A 22,660-nucleotide genomic window follows, 5' to 3' on the forward strand; every position below is an offset into this window, starting at 1 on the left:
TTGAGTATTTCAATTTTTTGCTACTTCTACTACACTATAATTCAGAGGTATATCGTGTACTTTTACTCCACTACATGTATTTAATACCTTTAGTTACTTTACACATTTGCATTAATGATGTGAAATATAATCAAGTCTTAAATCAGACTTTAGTTCCACCTGGAGTAAATTCACCAGCTACCCAATCTAATCCTACTTTATTTATATAGCACTTTAAGACCTCCAGACCAAAGTGCTGTAAAGAGAAATGCAAAATCACACAGCTCAGCTCACAAAACAAAAACAAATACAGGTAAGAACACAAAATAAACAAGAATCCATATAGTAAAAACAATATTCCATTTAAAAGCAACAATCTACAAAGTACAGAATGCTAAGGGGAAGAGGTGGGTTTTAAGACGAGATTTAAAAACTGACAGTGTAGAAGCCTGTTTAATGTGGAGGGCCAGAGTGTTCTACGGTTTAGGGGCCGCAGCAGCGATACAAAGTCATTCAAACTAGCTGCACCTTTACCAGCTGTGATAACACTTTAATGATCAATCATTATAAAACATATAATATATATTGTTCTGAAATGGACCAATCTGCACAATGAATACTTTTACTTTTGGTACTTTAAGGATATTTTGATGCCAGTACTTTTCTGTCTCCCACAGGAGAAGCAGCTGCTGGAGGCACTGTCTGCAGCTGAGGCCTGGCAGAGTCGCCATGCCCAGGAAGAGAAGGACAGGAGTAAACTTGAGCTAGAGCTATCTCGGTTGAACAGGTAACCACAGACAGGGTTAATTATTTTCATTAAAACATTTTTAAACTTTTAGTTTTTACCTTTATATATACAGTCTGTGGTTTTTACGTGCTGCACATCTGGAAAAAATTTCCAGAAAAGCTGAGGTCCTCACCAAGCCTGAGTTCTTTTAAGTCGTGGTTAATAACATTTATTTTTACTGCTGCTAACCCAGAAGTAATTTAACTTAGTTTTATTATTACACCTCTTCCAGCATCATCTGTATTATTTACAATGTTGATTTAAACTGCTTATTATCTCTTTTATGAATGGTCTTTATGAATCTGTTATTCCATTGTGTTTATTTATTGTGGTTCTTTCTTTTGTCTTCTTTCTTAACTTTTGTTTGTTTATATTGATGTAAAGCACTTTGAGTTGCCTCTGTGTCGGAAAATGTGCTGTTGAAATAAACGTACCTTAACCTTGACCTAGGGGGGTGATCTTTCATACTGAAGGTTGGAGATATGCAGGTATGTCAGGTACTGTTGGAGTGAGATATTTTCTAGCAACTTCAGAATTGTATTCACTGCGCCGAAAAATGCTAGTTGAATCATAGAAAAGTGATTTATTTTGCACTATAGTTTTTCAGTAACACAGTTATCGTGTCAAACTAGTATTGTTACCCTGTTGACACCATCAGACAACACGCCTGGACCAGTTGTGAATTTAATTTGCGCCTACATCTTTTATTTAATTGTTTTTTTTTTATTTAAAAATTAAAATTAAAATGTCAAAGTAAAACAGTTGAATCAGTGAACAGCTACTTCTGGTTCAGAACTCCACCATTTTGGTTATACAAATGAATATTTGATGAGTGTTGTGTTATTTGATGCAGCCGTGCAGCAGAGCTGACAGAGGAGCTGCAGAGTGCGGGGGATAAAGGCCGAGCAGAGAGAGAGGCCCTGCTGGAGAGGCTGCATGCACTGACCTCACAGAGCACCGGGGCCAAACTGGAGACCCAGGCCCTTAAGGTGAAACTCCAACAGTCCAACAAAGCTGTCACTAATTATTATTCAGTGAAGACACATTTATTGAATGGCAAACTGACCATATACTGATACAATTTCTACACATCTGTTGTGTCGCTTTTATGTCGTGGACAATAGCCTCCCTACTCCCATTTTTTATTACAAAAGACTCCCGTTGACTTGTATTAGGAGGAATATCTGTTGGTGTGTTTGATAACTGATAACAGCTTCTGTGTTCCTGTCAGGCTACAGCCTCTGCAGTGGAGGAGAAGCTGGCCTTGTCTCAGTCAGAGCTCCTGCAGATCAAAGCATCCATCCTGCAGTATGAGAGCCTGCTGGACAGCTACAAGATCCAGGTGTGTGGAGCACATTGTACTACTAGGTTCAAAGTTCAGAGGCTTTTTTTCATTTGCAGAGCCACAGTGTAGTTGTGGCAATATAGATCTTAAGTCCCAGGCTCCTCTCACAATGCAACATAAATATATACAAGACATTCCTCATATAATAAAATAAAGACAAATAAGTACACATCCTTGGCTAAAAATGAAGAGGAGCAATTTTAAGAACTAAGTGACATTAGTAACTTACTAGAGAATGCAATTCCTGAAGAAATTGCTTGTGGGAATGCTTTATGCTGAAAAGCTGACGCTGAACTGCTATGCTGAAATGTAATGTGTAAGAAGAAAGTGAAGAATTTAGATTGAAATGATTCATGAACATAGGGGGCTTGAATGTGTGATGAGAGAAGAAAAGAAAGTAAAAAGGCTTGGAAAAGCAGCAGAATATTTGAACTGCAAACTTTTTAACTAACTTGATGGCGAATGATCTGTCGCCATGGCAACGGCATTTGATGACACCCCATAATACGCTTAGATGCGTTGATGGCTGCATCGTTACCAAACCTGTGAAGTTTTGGGCCATTTGGAGCATTTTCACTGAAGTTATGAGAAAACCGTGTGTCATGGCGAGCCTTGTGTTACCATGGCAACGGCATTTGAAGAAATCTCAAAACTTTCCCGTAGATGTCGTCACGGCAGGACTGTTAGGACACACGTGAAGTTTCACCACTTTTTGACGTTTTTCATAGGAGTTATAGCAATATCGTGTTTTACGGCGAGGGATGCGTTGCCATGGCAACGGCTTTTGAGGAAAAATCACTAATGGCACATAGACATGTTGAAGGCTGGACCATTAGCCATCATCTGAAGTCTGGTGCTGTTTTGACCATTTGAGTTACGGCAACATCGTGTTTTATGGCGAGTGGTGCGTTTCCATGGAAACGGCATATGATGACAACCTATATGTCTGCTGCTGTTTTGACCATTTGCATAGGAATTACAACAACATCATGTTTTTCCATTGACTTCCATGTTAACAATTTGATGAATTATGGGATGTATCCCTGGAATTATGAAAGTTATGAATGAGATAAGTAATAGCAATCGATTCCCGACCGAGCTGAACGTTTTTATGTTTCTGCTATGTGGAGAAGAAGAGCAGCAAAATAACCCGGCGGAATAATAATAAAGAATTTGTCCGTAGAAGAACAAGTATGCTGATACAGCATTCCCACTAAATTAGGTGTTGAGACATTATAAAAAGGATGGGACATTTAGAACAATGTATGTTACAACAAAACCAATAAAATAATTCAAGAGAATGTTACAAGACTTATGTGCAAGTAATGCAGGAGAAGCTAACTATACGCAGGTAAAATAGAATAAGATGAGCTAAAAAAATGGAATGTAAAATGAAATGCTGTATAGTGAAATACGGGTGGCATATGGCGCAGTGGATAGAGCCTTGGTATGGGGATCAGATGGCCTTGGTATGGGGATCAGATGGTCACAGGTTCAAACCCCACTGCAGTCAGCATGTCGTTGTGTCCCTAAATTGCTGTGTGTTGTCACAGTATTGAGTATGTAAATCGCTTTGGATAAAAGCGTCAACCGTAACATGTAATGTGAAATAAAAATACTGCTTATTGTAATAATAGATATATGTGTGAGATGCAAAAGGTTGAATGGTTTGAAGTTGTGAATGCACAGGGGCTCAGCATTCTGGTGGCCTGTGGGGTACAACTGTCTCATACTGGTGTGCAGCAGTGTGAGATTGTGATAGCACAGCAGTCTGCAGCCAGGTTTTCTTTCTGCTAAACACGCTGCACAGGTTGGGAAAACCCGTGGCGAAGCCGATGAGTACCGTGCTCGGCTGGCTCAGGCGGAGCGGCAGGCCCAGGCGGTGCGAGGGGGGCTGGAGCAGGAGCTGGAGGAGGTGCGCAGGGAGCTGCTGGAGCGCTCGGCGGAGCTGGAGCCTCTTCCTGAAGCCGTACGACGCTCCGAACTCCAGCTGCAGGAGACCCAGGACAGGGAGCGCAGCCAGGAGAGACGCAGCATGGAGCTCAGCACCACCCTGACCGACCTACGCATGAAGGTCAGAACTGACATATATATTTAGATTATCTTTATTTTTTATTATAATATTTGTTTTTATTATTTTACTCCTGTTTTATTCAGTCCTGTGTTGGTATTAAGTGTTCTATTTAATCGCTTTAAAAGCTTTGTGTTACACTCTGTTGCTTATTATTGGGAAGGGGGAGATAGTATTGGGCTTATTGTTTTTGGTTTGGTTTGTGAAGCACTTTGAGTTACCTTTGTGAGAGAACAATGCACTCCAGAACAAATATTAAGACCGGGGTAAAAAATTACAAGAATTGTCTTTTGGCACTAGTGAATCGTAACCAGGTTGTTAGTAGAGCTTCAAAATGCAAAAAGAAGAAACAGGAGCAAGAGACCAAACAGGTAATTTATTGGAAACGCATTTCAAATCAAACCGGCTGTTCCTCAGCTGTTTAAGACAGGCATTCACACTGTCATGACCTCCTGATGGCAACAAAGAAAAGGCTTTCTGTCTTTGAACGTGGCAGGATTGTTGAGCTGCACAAGGCCTCCGCACCGCGCCATCGCTGCTGAGGCTGGACGCAGTAAGACGCTCATTTTACATTTCTTAAAAGATCCCGAGGGTTACTGGACAAAAAAGTAAAGTGGTAGACCCAATCAAATGTCCCCTGCGCCGGAGGATCCTACGAGCCGTCCGTAAAGACACAGGCCAATCTTCGACCCTAATGAAGGCCGTTACAGATGCTGACCAGGCGCAGCGGATTCATTTTAGAAGTGGGGGGGCCAAAAAAGTGCGTGTGTATGGCCCAATCCCAAATCACACCCTACACCTTACCCCGGGATTTGTACAGTGTTCCGCGCCGCGTGTATATAAGTGTATATACGTGTGTGTTTGTGTATTTTTGCGTTTGTGTGCATTGTGTTTGTTTCCCGGGGAAAACACTCACGAGAAACACCGGCTGTTGTTATGCCCGCATGACGTAAAGTTACTCCGTTCTCTGCTTGTAATTATGCCGTTACAAGCTTTCAAAGTTGTATTTATCATCTGAATTTGCCGAAACAATTTAATATTCTGAAAGCCAAGACTTTGTTTATTTGAAATCAGATAAAAACAAACTGTAACGGACCCTGTCATGTTATCTATGATTACTATACACCTTACATTCATAATTTCAGCGGGAGGGAGGGGGAGGGCGCTGTGGAAGAGCAGATCGTGGCGAGTGAGAGCTGTCATCTTCCCTTTACAAGCTTCAAAAATTCCTGTAGCTAGTGAGATTGAATTTAACAATCAAAAATAACAAAATATTCACAGCTAGATCAGATCGCGTTTTAGATTATTATTGAAACGGGATTTGTACAGTGTTCCGCGGCATCTGCCGCTGCGAAAATGTGGGGCAGGGCTGAAAAGGGGGTGGGCCAATGGCCCCCTGGCCACCCCGCTTCCGGCGCCCTTGATGCTGACTGCAGCCCAATAACCATAAAAATGGCATCTGCGAGAGAAGGGCCTCGAGAACATAAAAGTCTTTGAAGGACATGTCTCCTCCAATGCCACCTTGCCCATCTGGACTTTGCAAGGGAGCACAAAACATGGGACATTGAAAGGTGGAAGAAAGTTTTATTCTCTGAGCAGAAAACATTTAACCTGGATGGTCCTGATGGCTTCCAACGTTCCTGGCATGACAAGGAGCTGGGGTCCGAACAGCCCGTCCGGGCTGATTGGAGCGTCCAGTAGCACTTTTCTGGCCGTCTCCGTAACAGACGCCTGCTGCAGCCAGAGGTGTCGCTGGATCTGTGTCACCCACACAGAAATCCTCACCTGGGAGACAGCGACGGACGCGCACAGAGTGAGCGCCGTGCTGGCCGCCTTGCTGATTTCCTCTGCCTAGGTGGTGGACCGCTCTACCAGTGTCACCACCGAGTTGGAGAGCAGCGCGATGTTATTCGCCGCCACCTGAAAGGCACACTGGTGCACCCGGTCAGCCTGGCGGGCGACATACTGTTCTCTGGGGGAGCTCAACGTAGGGCGCCGTCCGGCGATTATGTTGGCCCGTCTTACCCCAAAAAATGCCGTAAGGCTCGGCTCCAGAGAAGGGGTGGCTGGGAAACCAGCATCTGTGAACCCCTCCACCTTGGTGAGGTGAAGAAATGTGGCCACCGGAGCCTTCAGGGTCCTCGGGTTTGCCGCCGCCCCCTCCTGGAACCTCCTGATGGCCGTGAAGCGTGAGCAGATCGGGTCACTCCTGACCGTCTGCACCCGCGAAAAAACTCTGGTTATGTCGTCCGGAGCACACCTCTCCTGAGCTAGGGGAACGGGGAGATATCTGCAGGCGGCCGCCTTGCGTATGATCTCCGGCAGTTCCCCTAGGATGCCACCTATCGCTGGTAGCGCTGTGGTGACGGAGAGGGGGAAAGCATGTTCGGCCGCCAAGCTGGTACCCTGCTCCGACTCTGTCTCCCCCGTCCGGGGGAGAAGAGGGAGGGGAGAACCGAACGGTGAACCGTGGAGAGAGGCGGGGAAGGAGTTGTTGGACTCCTGCCTGGCACTCGGCCCCAGGGACACAAGGCCCGCCTCCGCAGGCTCGTAAGCCTGGATCGTCCTCCTCGGCCGCAGCAGCAAGACCGTCTGCTCTCCGCTTCCTGTCGCCCGAGGGGAGACGTGCGCAGTCTGTGCATGCTACCTGCTGGTTTAGAGCCGCGTACGCTTGCTCTGACCCCAGGCAGGATTCACATATTGTGTGCTGGTCATAACTCATTATGAACCCAGAGCCACATGAGGAACAATCTCTCACACAATTGTTACTCATGTTTACTCTGCAATTGAAGTGCCTCTTGTGCTTCAGTAACGGTGTGCTGAAGAAAAGAGGGAGCAGATTGTCGGGCCTCCTTCCTATTTATACCGGAAGGGAGCCCGAGGGTGGGGTCCACCTTGCGGGTGGGCGTGGACTACAAGTGTTTCAGTGCTGCGCGGGTGCACAGGGGGATTACCCAATAGCGATAGCCTTAGAGGGCGAAGCCATATACGAAATAGAACGGGAGGTTTCCCGATGGCCTGGCCTGTTAAGTGGCCTGCTGGCCTGAGGATTTTTTTTTTGATATATGTATTGTGAACGCAACACTGCGCAAATGTGGGTTCTGACTCTGCCTCACAGAGGGTGACTGGCTGTCTACATGATGTGGCCTGCCGACATGGCCACTTTCATACAGATCATACACTAATGCCCTCGATTGGTCTCTGCCTGTCATTCAAGCTCGGGAGGGTGTGTATGTGTGGCGCGAGAGAGAAAGCGCGCGCACCGGTTACGTGTATTGTTGTTTTTAGCATCTGGTGCTAGCTAGCTGCGCTAACGGATATAATGAGCTGTCAACAAGGTGGAGGAGAGTCCTCTTCTTTCAGACTGATACCTCATTCACACCAACGGTGTTTCAGGGCCGGTTCGGAGCTGGAGCTTGAAAAGCACCGGGTTTTCCTCTTCACACCGCAGCGGAGCAGCCTCTTAGCTCCGGAATCCGGTTAATTTCGAGCACCAACATTTTTTACGGCCAGAGCAAAAGCACCACATACGTCACGCTTACGTCGAGGCGGGGGCAGGGGCAGGGGCGGGATCAACTCCTGAACAACAACAAGAAGCCGGCGTTTTATCCAACCTGAAAAACCTGAAAAGCTCTAGCACGGAGCTTGAACCGGAGTTGCGTTGGTGTGAATGAGGTATGAGAGACTGATAACTACAGCTCAGGTGAGGTAAAGGACTCTGAGTGTTTAGATAGTTAACTTAGTCTAAGTTCTCTGTGGGTCTCAGACGGTTTGGTCACCATTTATGTAAACACATATTTCCATTTGAAGGGGTAGTGATTAGTAAAATATGCATGAATAATACAAAAAAATGTTTAACTAGGTGAAAAAGGGCAAGAAAAACTTAAAAAACTTGTGGGGGGCTAAAGCTAGTCTTTGCTGCTGCCTCAAAGAGGAGCAGGGGGGAGAGGAGGGAGACAGGTGAGGCTGGTTCAGGAGCCCAGACACACTCACAACTATAAATGAACCAAAAACAAATAAATAAACAAGTTTCAATGTTTTTTCATATTGGATATGGTATGTTATTGGTTATGGCCATGTTCTCATGATTTTATGATTATTTAAATGTATACAGTTCTGTTTCATATGGGTGTAGTCTCTTCATTTCCCCCTCAAAATACACCAGATTGATGCATTTAAGTCCAACATTTTTTACCGGGGGAGCATGCCCCCGAACCCCCCTAGAGAAATGAGGTCCACCTCCACTTACAAAAAAGTTCACATGGATAGGTTCCTAAATAGATTTGCACTTTTAAAAAAAAAATAGTAACCCATGTCCATATTTGTGGGTAGTAGATTTAAAGTTTAGGGTTATCTCTATGGGCAGCAACGCTGTAAATATTGACAAATAAATCCAGGAAAATGGCACAAAAGAAAACTGGTAGTGGCCTGGCTGGGTGTATAATTCCCAGCCTGACTTATTGTCCCAGTCCGGCCCTATTGATAGGTGTGTGGGCTGTCTTTCATTTTGACACACAGAACAATGTTATAATAAACATACATACACTGTATGACCTGGTAAGCCCAAACGTGTAGTTCGGGTGAACTGGGAACGTCTGGAGGAGGCCCATTTTCAGGAGGCCTTCAACTCACACCTCCGGCGGAGCTTTCCGGGCATTCCTGTGGAGGTTGGGGACATTGAATCAGAGTGGTCGGTGTTCAGAGCCTCTATTGGCGAAGCCGCGGCAGGGAGCTGTGGTCTCAAGGTCCTAGGTGCCTCAAGTGGCGGTAACCCTCGAACCTCCTGGTGGACACCGGTGGTCAGGGAAGCCGTCCGACTGAAGAAGGAGGCCTTCTGGGATTTGTTATCACGGGGGACTCCCGAGGCAGTTGCAAGGTACCGACAGGCCCGAAGGGGCAGCAGCCTCAGCCGTGGCCGAGGCAAAGCAGCGGGTGTGGGAGAAGTTCGGAGAAGACATGGAAAAGGACTTTCGGGCGGCACCAAAGTTGTTCTGGAAAACTGTCCGACACCTCAGGAGGGGGAAGCAGGGAACCATCCAAGCTGTGTACAGTAAGGATGGGACGTTGTTGACCTCAACTGATGGAGTGTTAGGGCGTTGGAAGGAGCACTTTGAGGAACTCCTGAACCCGACAACTCCGCCCTCTATGTTAGAGGCAGAGCTGGAGTATGGCGGGGGATCGACACCAATCTCCCGGGGGGAGGTCACTGAGGTCGTCAAACAACTTCACAGTGGCAAAGCCCCGGGGGTGGATGAGATCCGCCCAGAAATGCTGAAGGCTCTGGGTGTTGAGGGACTGTCATGGTTGACACGTCTCATTAACGTTGCATGGAAGTCGGAAACAGTACCAAAGGAGTGGCAGACCGGGGTGGTGGTTCCCCTTTTTAAAAAGGGGGATCAGAGGGTGTGTGCAAATTACAGAGGCATCACACTACTCAGCCTCCCCGGAAAAGTTTACTCCAAGGTACTCGAAAGGAGGGTCAGGCCGATTGTCGAACCTCAGATTGAGGAGGAACCAGGATTCCGTCCTGGTCGTGGAACGACGGATCAGCTTTTTACTCTCGCAAGGATCCTGGAGGGGGCCTGAGAGTACACTTATCCAGTCTACATGTGTTTTGCAGACTTGGAGAAGGCGTATGACCGGGTTCCCAGGGAGTCACTGTGGGAGGTGCTGCGGGAGTATGGGGTGAGGGGGTCTCTACTCAGGGCCATCCAATCTCTGTACTCCCAAAGCGAGAGCTGTGTCCGGGTCCTCGGCAGTAAGTCGGACCCATTTCAGGTGAGGGTTGGCCTCCGCCAAGGCTGCGCTTTGTCACCAATCCTGTTTGTAATATACATGGATCGGATTTCAAGGCGTAGTCGTGGGGGAGGGGGTCTGCAGTTCGGTGGACTAAGGATTGCACCACTGCTTTTTGCAGATGATGTGGTTCTGATGGCTTCATCGGTCTGCGACCTTCAGCACTCACTGGATCGGTTCGCAACTGAGTGTGAAGCGGCTGGGATGAGGATCAGCACCTCCAAATCTGAGGCCATGGTTCTCAGCAGGAAACCGATGGACTGTCCACTCCAAGTAGGGAATGAGTCCTTACCCCAAGTGAAGGAGTTCAAGTATCTCGGGGTCTTGTTCTCGAGTGAGGGAACAATGGAGCGTGAGATGGGTCGGAGAATCGGAGCAGCGGGAGCGGTACTGCAGTCGCTTTACCGCACCGTTGTGACGAAAAGGGAGCTGAGCCAGAAGGCAAAGCTCTCTGTCTACCGCGCCATTTTCGTTCCTACCCTCACCTATGGTCATGAAGGATGGGTCATGACCGAAAGAACGAGATCGCGGGTACAAGCGGCCGAGATGGGTTTTCTCCGCAGGGTGGCTGTTGTCTCCCTTAGGGATAAGGTGAGAAGTTCGGTCATCCGGGAGGGACTCGGAGTTGAACCGCTCCTCCTTCGCGTCGAAAGGAGCCAGTTGAGGTGGTTCGGGCATCTAGTTAGGATGCCACCTGGGCGCCTCCCTAGGGAGGTGTTCCAGGCACGTCCAGCTGGGAAGAGACCAAGGGGTAGACCTAGAACCAGATGGAGGGATTATATCTCTTCGCTGGCCTGGGAGCTGGTTGATGTGGCCAGGGAAAAGAACGTTTGGGGCTCTCTGCTGGAACTGCTACCTCCGCGACCCGACCACGGATAAGCGGGAGAAGATGGATGGATGGATGGACACTGTATGTTAAATGGATATATCCGCCTTCTTTCATTTATCTTTCCATTCCCACAACAATATACATAAAGAAATGGCATATTTTGGACATAGTTCGAATGGTGATTAATCATGATTAATTAATTTTTAAGCTGTGATTAATCTGATTAAAAATTGTAATCGTTTGACAGCCCTAGTATATATACAATAAATGCAACTTCAAGTTAGCATCACAAAATCATGATTGTATTCAAAGATTGATTTTGAGTAGACATTACAACGTTGGTATGTATTAGAGGCCACTATTAATGTCCACACATGTATTGTTGATTGTTCATTTGTGCAAATACGTTTATTTCAGCATTAGAAATGTTTGTACATTTTTCCACATCAATCTTGCTATACCACACAAATGCAGTTTTAGGAAGAACTCGAGGAAGACAAATGCTTGGATACTGAGTCCAGGTCATGTGATGAAGTCTGTGTTGTTTTAGGTGGAGACGCAGGGCAGCCAGGTGGAGCTCCTGAGACAGAAGAACAAGCTGCTGCTGGGCGAGAACAGACAGCTGCAGCACAAACTGGAGACAGGGGAGAGGTCAGTGGCCAATAGGATATTGAGAAATGTTTTACTATGAAATATTACGATCAATGTATCAGTAATATTCTTAGCAGATGAGGTTAAGTTTGGTTTCTAAGTTTTGCATGTTGGGCATTTTTAGGACGATCCTAAAACACAAAAAACCTCTTAATGATATGACCAGGTTAGCTGTTTATTCTACAATATAACTGTACATTTAACTGATTGTTTTTGATCTTGCAGAAACCTGGAGGAGGCTGCCAGTCAGAACTGCGAGCTGCTGGCGGTAATTTCCAAACGGGAAGACTCCATCCACAGCAATCAGCTCCGCCTGGAAGAGAAGAGCCGGGAATGTTCCATGCTGAGCCGGAAGCTGGAGGAGGCTCTGGGTGACGCTCGCCAACAGGTCTGTAGCTGAACACTGGTCAAACACAGTGTGGGATTAAAGAATACAGCTGGAGATATCATTAGTATCTCGTAGCCTTCTCAATCGTTTCAGACTTTTGCTTTGACACAAAAGCGGTGCAAACAGAGAGTTTCTTCAGCAAAAATAACAGGGTTGTGCAGCAAAAAAAAGGAAAACTGAGCACTCAGCAGCAGGGGTTTCTGCAGCTTGGGAATGTCGGGCTGATAAATGAGCCTGTATGTCTGTAAGTGCATATTGTTAGGGACATCAAATATAGGGATACATTAGGTTTATCCAATGTATATAGGGAAGGTGTGGCTCAGTGCGTTAGTGCGCTGATCTTTGGCTTAGGGGCGCACAGGCTCAATCCCGCTGTGTCCCCTGACACTTCACCCAAATTGGTCCTGTGGGGATTGCACACAGTATGTAAGTCGCTTTGGGTAAAAGCGTCTAACAAGTGACATGTAATGTAATGGGATGTAATGTAGTATACCCTCTGCTGAGTAATAAAGTCCCAGAGGTGGAGAAGTACTCAGTTCTATACCAGATGGTACTCTGTTACTAGTCCTGCAATCAAAATGTTACTCAAGTAAAAGTAAAAGTATTAGCATCAAAATATACTTAAAGTACCAAAGTACTTATTATTTATAATATGTTTTGATTATAATTATTAATGCATTAAATAGCTATCAAAGCTGGTAAAGGTGCAGCTAACAAAAAAAAGTCTCTCAAAGTATAGTACTTGAGTAAATGTACTTAGTAACTGTTAAGTCCAATTTATGTGTCATATCTTTTCCAGATTTCAGAAACTAGAGGACTTGCTGCCACTAAAGAACGCTCCACCCAGTCCAAGATCATTGACCTAGAGACTCACCTTAGCAGGAATACCTCCGAAATCAACCAACTGCGGCGCAGCAAAGAGGAGGTAGAGGCAGCCATTAATAGTTGATTTAAAATGTGTATGCATCAGCTGTGTCAGCAGGTCTGTAAGGTGTATTTGTCATGCTCAGATGGAGTGGCGGTACCAGAGCCGACTGCAGGATGTGAAAGATCGCCTGGAGCAGTCAGATACCACAAACCGCAGCCTGCAGAACTACGTCCAGTTCCTCAAAGCCTCCTACACCAACGTGTTTGGAGACCTGGCCCTGGGCGGCTCTCTGCGGTCCCCCTCACCCATCTGACAGCCCCTCTTAGTCTGGCTGCCAGCATTGTGAAACCGGACATGTTGAGTACCCCAACGTTTTATGTTGGAAATGTATAGAAGGGTCCCCAGCACATAGAATCTGCTGGATGCTAACCTGCATATGTTGGGCAATTCGCATAATTAGTATAAGTTGCATTAATTAGCATGCAGTCAATAGCTAAAAAAATGGCTGACATATTTTCTATTTTCAAATAAATAGGCAATTTGTCCAATCCAAATGATCCAGAGTCCCTTAAATCTTCAAAATCAACCCAAAATGCACCAAAATAAGCCCAAAGAGAGTACAACTATTAGCTTTTCCTGGTTAAAACTGCCATTTGTTATCCTGTAAAAATGTCAGAAATGGACTCCTCAATAACCCCCAAAACCCCTCCAAAAGTATCCCAACATATGCAGGTTAGCCTCTGGCAGTTTCTATGTGCCTGTACTATACATTTCTAACATAAAACTTTGGGGTGCTCAACATTTCTGGGTTAACAATAGGACTCTATGAGCTGGCAGCTAGACTATCTGTCAGAGTATTGTGCACGCGGTCCAAAACCGTACGGGGGTTTAAACCTCCACATCACAAGAGCTGGAGGCCATTAAGATGCTCGGTCTGTTGCCTGGTTACTTGGTTCAAACCAGGGAGGAGGAAGAGTATATATTGGCTGTTATCTAGTAGGGCTCTTAGAATGTAAGACTTATCTATGTTAAAATGTATTTAGAAATGAATTTGTAGACAATACAATTTTATCAAAGAAATTAGAAAAATCTGAAAAATAGATATTTTGTAATATCAAAGCCTTTAGATGTATGATTTGAAAATGTGACTTCTAATTGTACCCCAAAATACACGGAGATAGGGCAACTGTTGAAGACTAGATTTATACTCACCTCTAACAACTTTAACTCTACTCATGCTTATTTTACCAGAAGCTTAAATCCACTAAATTCATTTCCAACACCTTTGACTTATTAAAAAAAACGATTGTGAAAACTACAGAAAGGAGACAAGGGCTCCTCGAAGGAACTGTGTGCAGCTATCATCTCCCCTCCAATTTTCATACTGAAATACTGCGGCCTGTGTACACGGTCTGTGGTGTATAAAGTCATTTGGCTACAGTCACTGGATACCTGTTGGCATCACTAAAACTAAAAAAGATGTTTTGCTTTTTAAAGGGAGAATTAAAGTCAAACTTGTGTCACTGTATTTAAATGTTGCGATACCAGGACATGCTGTGAACAACTGTGATCAGAGAGAATAATAATGCAGGTTAATGTGGGTTTACAAAAGCACAGCGTGGTAAGAAAATGTTAAACTCTGACATGCTCGGGGTTTGAAGGTTCGCAGCACTTCATCTACCTAGCTCTGCTGCTGAACATCTGATCCACCAGCACTCAGGTTCTGATCTCACTGAGGAACTAATGGAGCTTGACAGTGTTTACTCCACTGCTCTGCAAAACGAGTAGTGACATACTGAATAGAAGCTGTAGAAGTTCAGAGAGAGAGCTTATCTGATGTCATTTTGAAGACATTGTTTTGGCGGTTTTTTCAACCTATATTTCCAACAGTTTTTCACCTATTTGCCGCTGCCTTGAAGCTTTCAGATTGAATGTTTGGGTTGGATAGTATTTGAAATGCCAAAAACAATTGGAAACGGTAATTTCTTTATCAAGCCTTCACAGCATATTTTTATGTTCAACCTCAGCTAGAAATGTTGTCTGTAATATGTCTATTAATAGAATTACCAGACTACATACTGTATTTGGACTGCTTTATACTAAAACTATGATCCGTTTTTTACATTTATACAACTCGGTAGCCAAGCCACCCATAACATGATCTGCTTATTTTAAGCGTATCTATGCTCTGTGATCAAATGGAGCTGAAAACATTGGTGCTACTGCTGTCCTTTGGCACAAGACAAGACCGCGTTTGAAAACAATATTATAGTGAACTCAATAGTTGTTGTCTGGTCTTAGAGTGTATTTATCAACTTAAAAATGTACAGTATTTTCACTGGTAACGTCAATAAAACATGTTTTTATACCCGAGTCAATCTGACTGAAGCCCTTTTATCACATCCTATTTTGTATGTTTCTGATAAAGTTACAAAGAGGATACAAATGGACACTTTTTGTTCTGGGCCCATTAGCTCACTTGTCTGTGGGCCAGTCCGGTTAAATAAGCTGTGAATCAATCATCACAGCTGTTATAGTGTCCTGTAGCAGCTGCTCCAATATTTACTATTAGCAGCCTCATCACAACAGTGTGTCAACGTTGACTAAAGCTTAAAAAGACTTGTTTAAATTCACAAAGTAAAAGTCAATTAAAATAAATAGCATGTAAGACATATTTGTTTAACTTAACATTAGAGTTGGAAATGGGAATGAACTATCCAAAACAATGTATCAACCAATATGAACTGATGGTGTATTGTCTGTCTGATAAACCCTGGTGGTAGTCAGCTGATTCCCTCACAGAGAGACACTGATGGCTGCAGAAAGAAAACGTTATGTTACAGTGCATTCTGCCTTAAGGAAATAGCTGAGGCGTAAGGAATAAGAGCACAATGTTTCAGAATTAAATGAACACTCAGGTCTCTCTCCAATAATATGTCGTGCCCTATCTAATGTTTTCTTACAAATATATTTCTGTTCAGTTTTGAAATAAGTGTATGTCTAATTAATAATGTATTCTATATGGTCTAAAAATGTAAACCAACCCTACAGCTTAAGGTTCTGAAACTTCAACAATCGCTGATTGGTTTCAAATCCCCCATACTTGCTGAACATTTAAAGAAAAAATCATTATAATATAATCTTTTTTTGTTATACTTTTTTTCGTAGCACTAAGAAATATTTGGCTTATTTGAAGCAAATGCAGTAACAACAGATTATACGCGTCAGCTAAATTAAATGTAATGTATTGTAAAGTTGAGCATGTTAGGGTCTGAGAGCTTTCGTTCGGTATTTTTCGTTTGTTTCCGTACAGCTGCAGAGAATTACGTCACGTTTGGTTGAGAAAAAATACACCCATCCCGGAGAGCAGTCTCGCATCATCTTCGTCGATCCGCCTGGACAACCACTTCGAAAGCTCTTTCGAACAAACCGAGGTATGAAATATGTTTACATGCTCTTGAAATTAATCATTTCGAATCAGACTCATTGTACATTTGAGAGTGTGGTTTCCTAAGGACCGTTACCCTGTTTTGTTAATCGAATTTGTGTTCTCTGGCTGCTACGGGTTCGTTAGCTCGGTGGCTAAGTTTAGCTAGCTGCAAGCTTTTCTATTGTTGAATGTTTATTACAGTAAGGTAGGTAAAATTGCGATATACGACCTTCTAAGGCTGTCTCTAATGCTGTCTGAGTTTAAGATTGGCGATATTAATGTTTATGTTAGCCATTATAATAAACGATATCGCCTGCATTGGAATCTAACATACTGCGTTGAATAGGGCTACGTGTTTATATAAAGACAACCTGCATAATTAGAAGGCTATTTTCCGTATTGAAAGTGTCCTTTTAAAAATAGGAAAAGGCTGGTATATGGCATTAGGCATTACACATTTTCACCTCAGCGAACATAACCCGAGGGTTTGTCAGGAGCTGCTAGCTTTATCAGCTACCGTTAGATAGTCTGATGACGTTTGTGACATTTTCACTAACCAACATTTATAAAACAATACTCATGTAATACGTGTTCAATCCCAGTCTGTTGATTGTGGGTTTTGAATGAATGAATGAATGAATTAAATACAATTGGATTAAAAATGGCGAAGTTATGTAGGTTGCTGCATTAGCTTGTCGGCCATGTCTGAAGGGAGCCGCCCAGAGCAAAGAGTTTCGGACGCGGCACAGCTGTCACCTCTGTTTGCTGTAACACTGTAATAGCCTTTATATTGACACTCTATGGTAATAACACACATGTGTGCTTTCGTTGGAGCATATGATCTAATGCCTCAACCGTTTATGAGACACTTTGATTGTGCATTGTCAGTAACCTGTGTTGAAAGAACTACTCAGATTATGTATCAGTCACTATGGAGATGATCGGCACAGTACTTGATTATACCATCGTCATATCATGTGAGTACAAAGTAGCTAGTAACTGTGAGTATAGAATACATGTAGTGGAATAAAAGTAGACTAAACAGCTCTAAAATATGGTGGTTTGGAAGTCTGAAGTACCTTTTTAAATGGAAAGTAAAGTAAAACATGTCAGAAAAGTACTTAAGTAGAATATATGAGTAAATGTACTGAGTTAATTTCCACCACTTTCAGTAGCTAGCAGTGTTTATGGCGTTGACCATGCCTATGAAAACACTGGTATTTCAAAATAAACTTTACATAAAGATGATTAGTTTGCATAGATACGGTTGTGTGCCGGCTTGTGATAAAGTGGAGAAGCATTTTGACACCTCTGCAGCTGACTGTCCAGACAACTGGCTCTGTCAGGGTGGTGCCACATGCTTCACATACCAACTGGCCTCCACTTGTAAATAGAATTCAGATTGGAAGCAGCAGTATTCAAGATAAGGATTAAGCAGCATGGGACTCAACGGAAACACATTTTTTTTTTAAGAATCTAATTATACTATGTAAACATTGTTTTTGAGTTCCCAAGCTTATGCATGTGCTATTTCATATACATATTCAAATAATGTAAATCTGTTAAATGTTATTGTCTAGAAATGTGGCATTTCTAACAGTGTTCATAAAATGTTGTTCACAAAAAATACTTTGAGGTATATTTTGTGGGCCTAGGCCATGTCCTTGGTGGAGGGTTTTTTGACAGGCTTAGAGAGTTGCTTTGTGTTTACAGCTTGTTGTTGTCCATTCAGTGATGACTGTAGTCATCACACTGCTTCATGACTTAGGCTACATTTGTTATTTGGCTGTTACATTACATTCAAATCCAGGAAGCCCAATGGCAGAGAAATGTTAAATGACAACAACAGATAACAGGACTGATCTAAGTATTCATTAAATTCTCTTATCAGACTATAAATAGGCCTAGGCACTGGAGCCTGCCCTAATGATGCTGTGATACAGAAACGTGGAGGTAAAGTAGGACAGCACCACCTAAAATACTTCCCAGATATTCCCAGGGCAACTGATGCTTCACTGCCCCATTTTAATTGGATTGTAATACCGTCAGTTGATTGCATGCCATGAAAATTATTTTTCATTGTACAACTGCGACTCATACAATCAAATGGGGCTTTGTTTCCTTTTACATTATTGTCTCATTTTTCATTTTTGGCTTACAAACTGGACTTGGGCAACAGGAAATGAAAACGGTGATCTGTGGTTGCATGCCATGCAAAGTCGACATTACATTGCATTGCACGTCGACCTTTAGTATTGAATGTAATAATGTTAGGAATCCATTTGAGGAGGATTGGCTCAGTTGTTTCTGCATGGTCAGCTCTGCAGTCATTTGTCACCCACCTTCAACATTCTGAGTAATATTGATAACTTGCAGCATTTGAACACAGCTAAGTAGATGTTGCTATATGCCAAGGGCTGTGCTCCAGAGAATCAAATCTACATATTTCTCTTCACCAAACTCAACCAGTACATAGTTTTTCATTATAACTCCATGGTGACCATGACCCAAATGAAAAATAGCCCTCTCCCTCTGGCTGTCTGTTTTGTTGGGCCTCAGATACGGGAGAGCAGCCTGCTGCTAACTCATGTTATTCTAGTGCTGCTTCTAACTCCTGTCCAGACATTTTGAGATTCTGCTTGGATGGGAGGGTCTGGTTGTTTTCTTTCTCACATGTACAGTTCTCATTGATTGTATTGACTTCTGAAACATTATCATGATGAACTTCAAACATAATGCTTCCTGTAAAAGCATCTTCCTACTCTGACTACTTACTGCTGATAGCTTTGTACTGATTGTGCAATCAATGTTATACCCTACACAGTGTAGCCTTCCACAGATCCACAACATCAACACCAACCTTTACCTTAACTCAAGGGATCATCCATATTCGTCTCACGGAGAGTGTTTTGTGAGCCTGTGTGTCTTTTTTAAGTTAGTATTGGAAAGTAGATTTGAAAACCGTGTTGGGCAGTGGTCATGCTGTTTTGCTGAGTCAAGTGATGGGAGAGAGCTGGCGGGGGGGGGGGCAGGGGTTACAGAGCAGAGAGATGCGCATGGGCTGGGCTGCATCTTGGCGTGCTCTTCAGTACAGCATAGTCACTGCAGGTGCATTGCGTCTGTCTGCTGCGGAGTGGATGAGTCTGCTTTTTGGTCATTATCACACTGTTATGGAGGTACAGCAGAGGTACACATTGCTGCAGACTCCGTCACAGATGTAGCCTTCTGATCAGCCCAGATACAAGAAAACCTGAGGATCCTCACAAGCCGTTTCTGATGTGGGTATGATTTGGTTTCTTGTTTTCATCCTGTCAAACTATCAACGCTGATTTGTTAGTACGGAACAAAATGTAGTAGGCCTATTTAAATTCATTTGAATGTCATGAGGTGTTAGTAAGTGGCTGTTGATCGGAATTGTACATGTATTCGTCATTTGGCCTTACATAATAATGAGCCAGGACTATCCTGAAGTGTTGGTGAATGACTCCAGTATCATACACTCTATTCGATAGACCTAAGTATATTTTTTACTGTATGTCTTGTTGTGTGATATTTTACATGAAAATGAAAGGGTAATTTTACCTACTTCATGCATTTCAAAAACGACCTGCTAGTTATCAGCTCATCAGGAGTATTATTGAAAGATGAGTTTGACTGACTGACTGACAGGATAGAAGCTCAGATAATACAGCTTGAATTGGTCTTAATAGTGTTGTTTTATATAAGCTTTTTATGGTATATTCCATATGAAGTGAATTTCAGATAGGGCGTTAACACTTGCAGTTGGTTTGAAAAGGAAAGGCCGTATTGTTGCTGTGATGTCGTCATCATCTTCATCCTTCCACCTCTGCTCCACAGTAAAGAAAATGAGCTTGCCGGCTCTCATGAGACTCTCCCATTTCCTGCAAATTCCTTTAGCTTCCATCCTCCCAGCCTGATGTCAGTATGACCTGCACTACGCAGATGGTTCACCATAGTAACTGGGAGTTGAAGTGAATGACTTCATCGCTCCTCTGTGGACCTCTTGTTAATGATAATGTAATGAGCCAAAGCCATGAATTAGTCTGCTGGAAAGTTTGCAGTGTTATCAGAGACAAGGTCTAATGGCGGGGTGTAGCCTTCTTCATGCTAACAATAACGCTCAAGATTACTTCACACATTCTTTACTTGGCTCACAAGCTCCTTTTTATTTCTGAACTAAAAATGTATTCGGACTGGAGTTCAGCTCCAAAATCTATTTCGGGTCAACCCTTTGAATTCTACCGTCTATAATCCTAAGGCGTGTTTTGCATCATTAGCAATTTGCTGTATATACGTTGTAAGGGTTCAGAATTGTGTTTAGTCCAGGAAGGAAAGCACATAGCCCTTGTTAAAGGCTTCCTATAATATGTTTTGGACAGTCATTTTTATGGAGTTAAAGGTGGGGTAGGTAATTCACTTCAAAAACACTTGTTGTTATATTCCAGGGAATGCTCTTAACATCCCAATAGCAATGAATATATTAAATGCTTTGACAATAAATACATACAAAAATGTCATCTCTGGAAGCCGTAGTACTGTAAAAAGCACGACAGCCTACCTGCCTGTCAGCCTTCCATCTGTGCACAAACTTATCTCGTGCCCTCATTGGTCATGTGCACATTCGTGTGTGTTTGGAGGAGGGGCTCTGTAAGGAAGTCTGAAGGAAGGGGCAGATTTTTCCCGGCTGCGTACTTTCAAATTCTAGTGCACTCGAGCTGGTTTCTCCAAAATTACGTACCACACCTTTAATTGATCAACCATTACCTTTCATTTACGATCCTTCCAGGCACCTGTTGTTAACGCTTTAACGTAGCTAGACAGGCGGAGCAGTTATATCCAGTTGCTCGAATTCCTTACATTATTGTTTCAGCTACAGCTCTGGTTACCAAGTGAGTTGAAGGAGTACTAATATAGATCCGTATACAACAGAGGATACACTTTCCTTAAAGTTCTGCTTTTTCCCCCGCATATGAATTCCCTAACGGAGAGGTGGTTGAAGCTGCAATCATTTTGCGCTGGCTGCCTTTTTAAAATTGGACTTTGTCAGGGTGGTGATGAAAGTCACATGCTGCTTTGCTGGGAAAGTTCCAAGTTACAACCCATTTTTGCATTCTAAATATGCCATACGTTTTATTCATAAGAGATTGGAGAAAGGGAAGTAGCTTTATTTGACTACTACCTCCATTAATGGGATAGAAACCATCAGGACTGCTGGCTGATATTGATATGATGGTGTGTGTGTGTGGGTGTTTTCTCAAGAGAGTAGAAACCCCCGCAGTGAGGTGAAGAAGGAAAGCTGTTATCTATTCATACAACATGTGAGGAGGCGTTATCAGCAGTTACAGCGCTCTTTATAGAGCTGTCAGAGAGCGGTGCACAGCCCAGTTCTCATGCTAGAATATTTCAAATATTTTAATTTAGGTCATTAAAGTTTGTTTCGATTACTATCTGACTTAATTGAACTTCATTTATATTTGTCTAAAATGTTGTAATGTGAGAGTCACTTCTCAATCACTTCTGTTAATGCTACACTGTTTGTGTAAGTTCTGGTTTGAAAGGACCTTCTAGGCAGTTACAACAGAATCATCATTTAAACACACATAGCAAATAAATGGCAGAACATGAAAAACCAAACCATGTTAGGTGCGTCAACAACACTCTACCATGCAGATGAGACAAATATGTTTATCTGGAAAGTTCATTGTAACAGATTTATTTCAGCTTTAAATTATTTTAAAAGTAAAGCATAATCATTTGTTTATCTGATAATATAAGTAAGTGTTCAAATTAGGGATGGGAACGATTAATCGAATATTCGAATATTCAAAATTATTCAGGTGTGAGAATATGAGTTATGAATATTTTTATTGTAATCTCTTTTTTTCTTTTTTGTGTGCCTAAGTTATTATTATTATTATTATTATTATTATTATTATATTATCAAATGGAATAATTCAATGTATACGACAGTGCCATAGCTAAATGTGTTAGGTCTAAAGGTGTGTTTTGCTCCGCTCACCGGTCCCTCACAGCGGGCAGAGCTGCAGGTGCTGATCTCTCTCTCTCGTGTCCGGTTATACTTCACTCGCGTTTATGTCCAAATCCATCAGATCTAGCTAGTTCTAGCTAATGATATGGCTGCTGCCCCTCCCTACACGCAGATCACGCAGACTCAAACCTCATCTTATGCTGAGAGGGTCTTCTCTACAGCTGACCTGATTGTGAATCGCCTCCGCACATGTATTTAATTTTATTTATTTGTTTAAAGTGGACCTATCATGCTATATTTGAGACATATGTTGTAGGGCCATACCTATATAAAACATGTCTGTGAAGTTTATTTTTCAAAATACCAAACAGATCATACATTTTAGCCATGCCTCATTTCGCTCTATTTGCTCTTTCCCAGCCCTGTTTTTGTGAAGGCTAATTCTGCTTTTGTGGCAGAGTACAGCGCCACGTACAGGCCTGGCATATGTACTACAGCGTCTCCAG

The 22,660-nt window shown here is 43.1% G+C and overlaps 2 protein-coding genes across 12 annotated transcripts in view; both read left to right on the forward strand.

Moving 5' to 3' along the window:
• Nucleotides 1-15,087, forward strand: part of odf2a (outer dense fiber of sperm tails 2a) — a 47,531-nt gene extending 32,444 nt beyond the window's left edge. For 2 of the 3 annotated variants that reach the window (XM_079658624.1, XM_079658625.1), the window contains 8 exons: nt 657-766; nt 1,620-1,755; nt 1,998-2,108; nt 3,922-4,185; nt 11,358-11,458; nt 11,684-11,846; nt 12,646-12,771; nt 12,857-15,087. In XM_079658624.1, coding sequence (XP_079514750.1) covers nt 657-766; nt 1,620-1,755; nt 1,998-2,108; nt 3,922-4,185; nt 11,358-11,458; nt 11,684-11,846; nt 12,646-12,771; nt 12,857-13,027 — 1,182 coding nt within the window. In that variant the 3' untranslated portion in view covers nt 13,028-15,087. Of the gene's footprint in view, nt 1-656; nt 767-1,619; nt 1,756-1,997; nt 2,109-3,921; nt 4,186-11,357; nt 11,459-11,683; nt 11,847-12,645; nt 12,772-12,856 lie in introns of those variants that run through there. The other variant, XR_013803908.1, reaches the window with a different exon arrangement.
• Nucleotides 15,088-16,010: 923 nt separating this feature from the next.
• Nucleotides 16,011-22,660, forward strand: part of sptan1 (spectrin alpha, non-erythrocytic 1) — a 66,739-nt gene continuing 60,089 nt past the window's right edge. For 7 of the 9 annotated variants that reach the window (XM_079658614.1, XM_079658615.1, XM_079658616.1 and 4 more), the window contains exon 1: nt 16,011-16,148. The gene's annotated coding sequence lies outside the window, so the exon portion shown is untranslated. Of the gene's footprint in view, nt 16,149-19,282; nt 19,423-22,660 lie in introns of those variants that run through there. The other 2 variants (XM_079658619.1, XM_079658613.1) reach the window with 2 other exon arrangements.

The sequence above is a fragment of the Notothenia rossii genome (assembly GCF_949606895.1).
Source record: "Notothenia rossii genome assembly, chromosome: 11".
Classification (NCBI taxonomy): domain Eukaryota; kingdom Metazoa; phylum Chordata; class Actinopteri; order Perciformes; family Nototheniidae; genus Notothenia; species Notothenia rossii.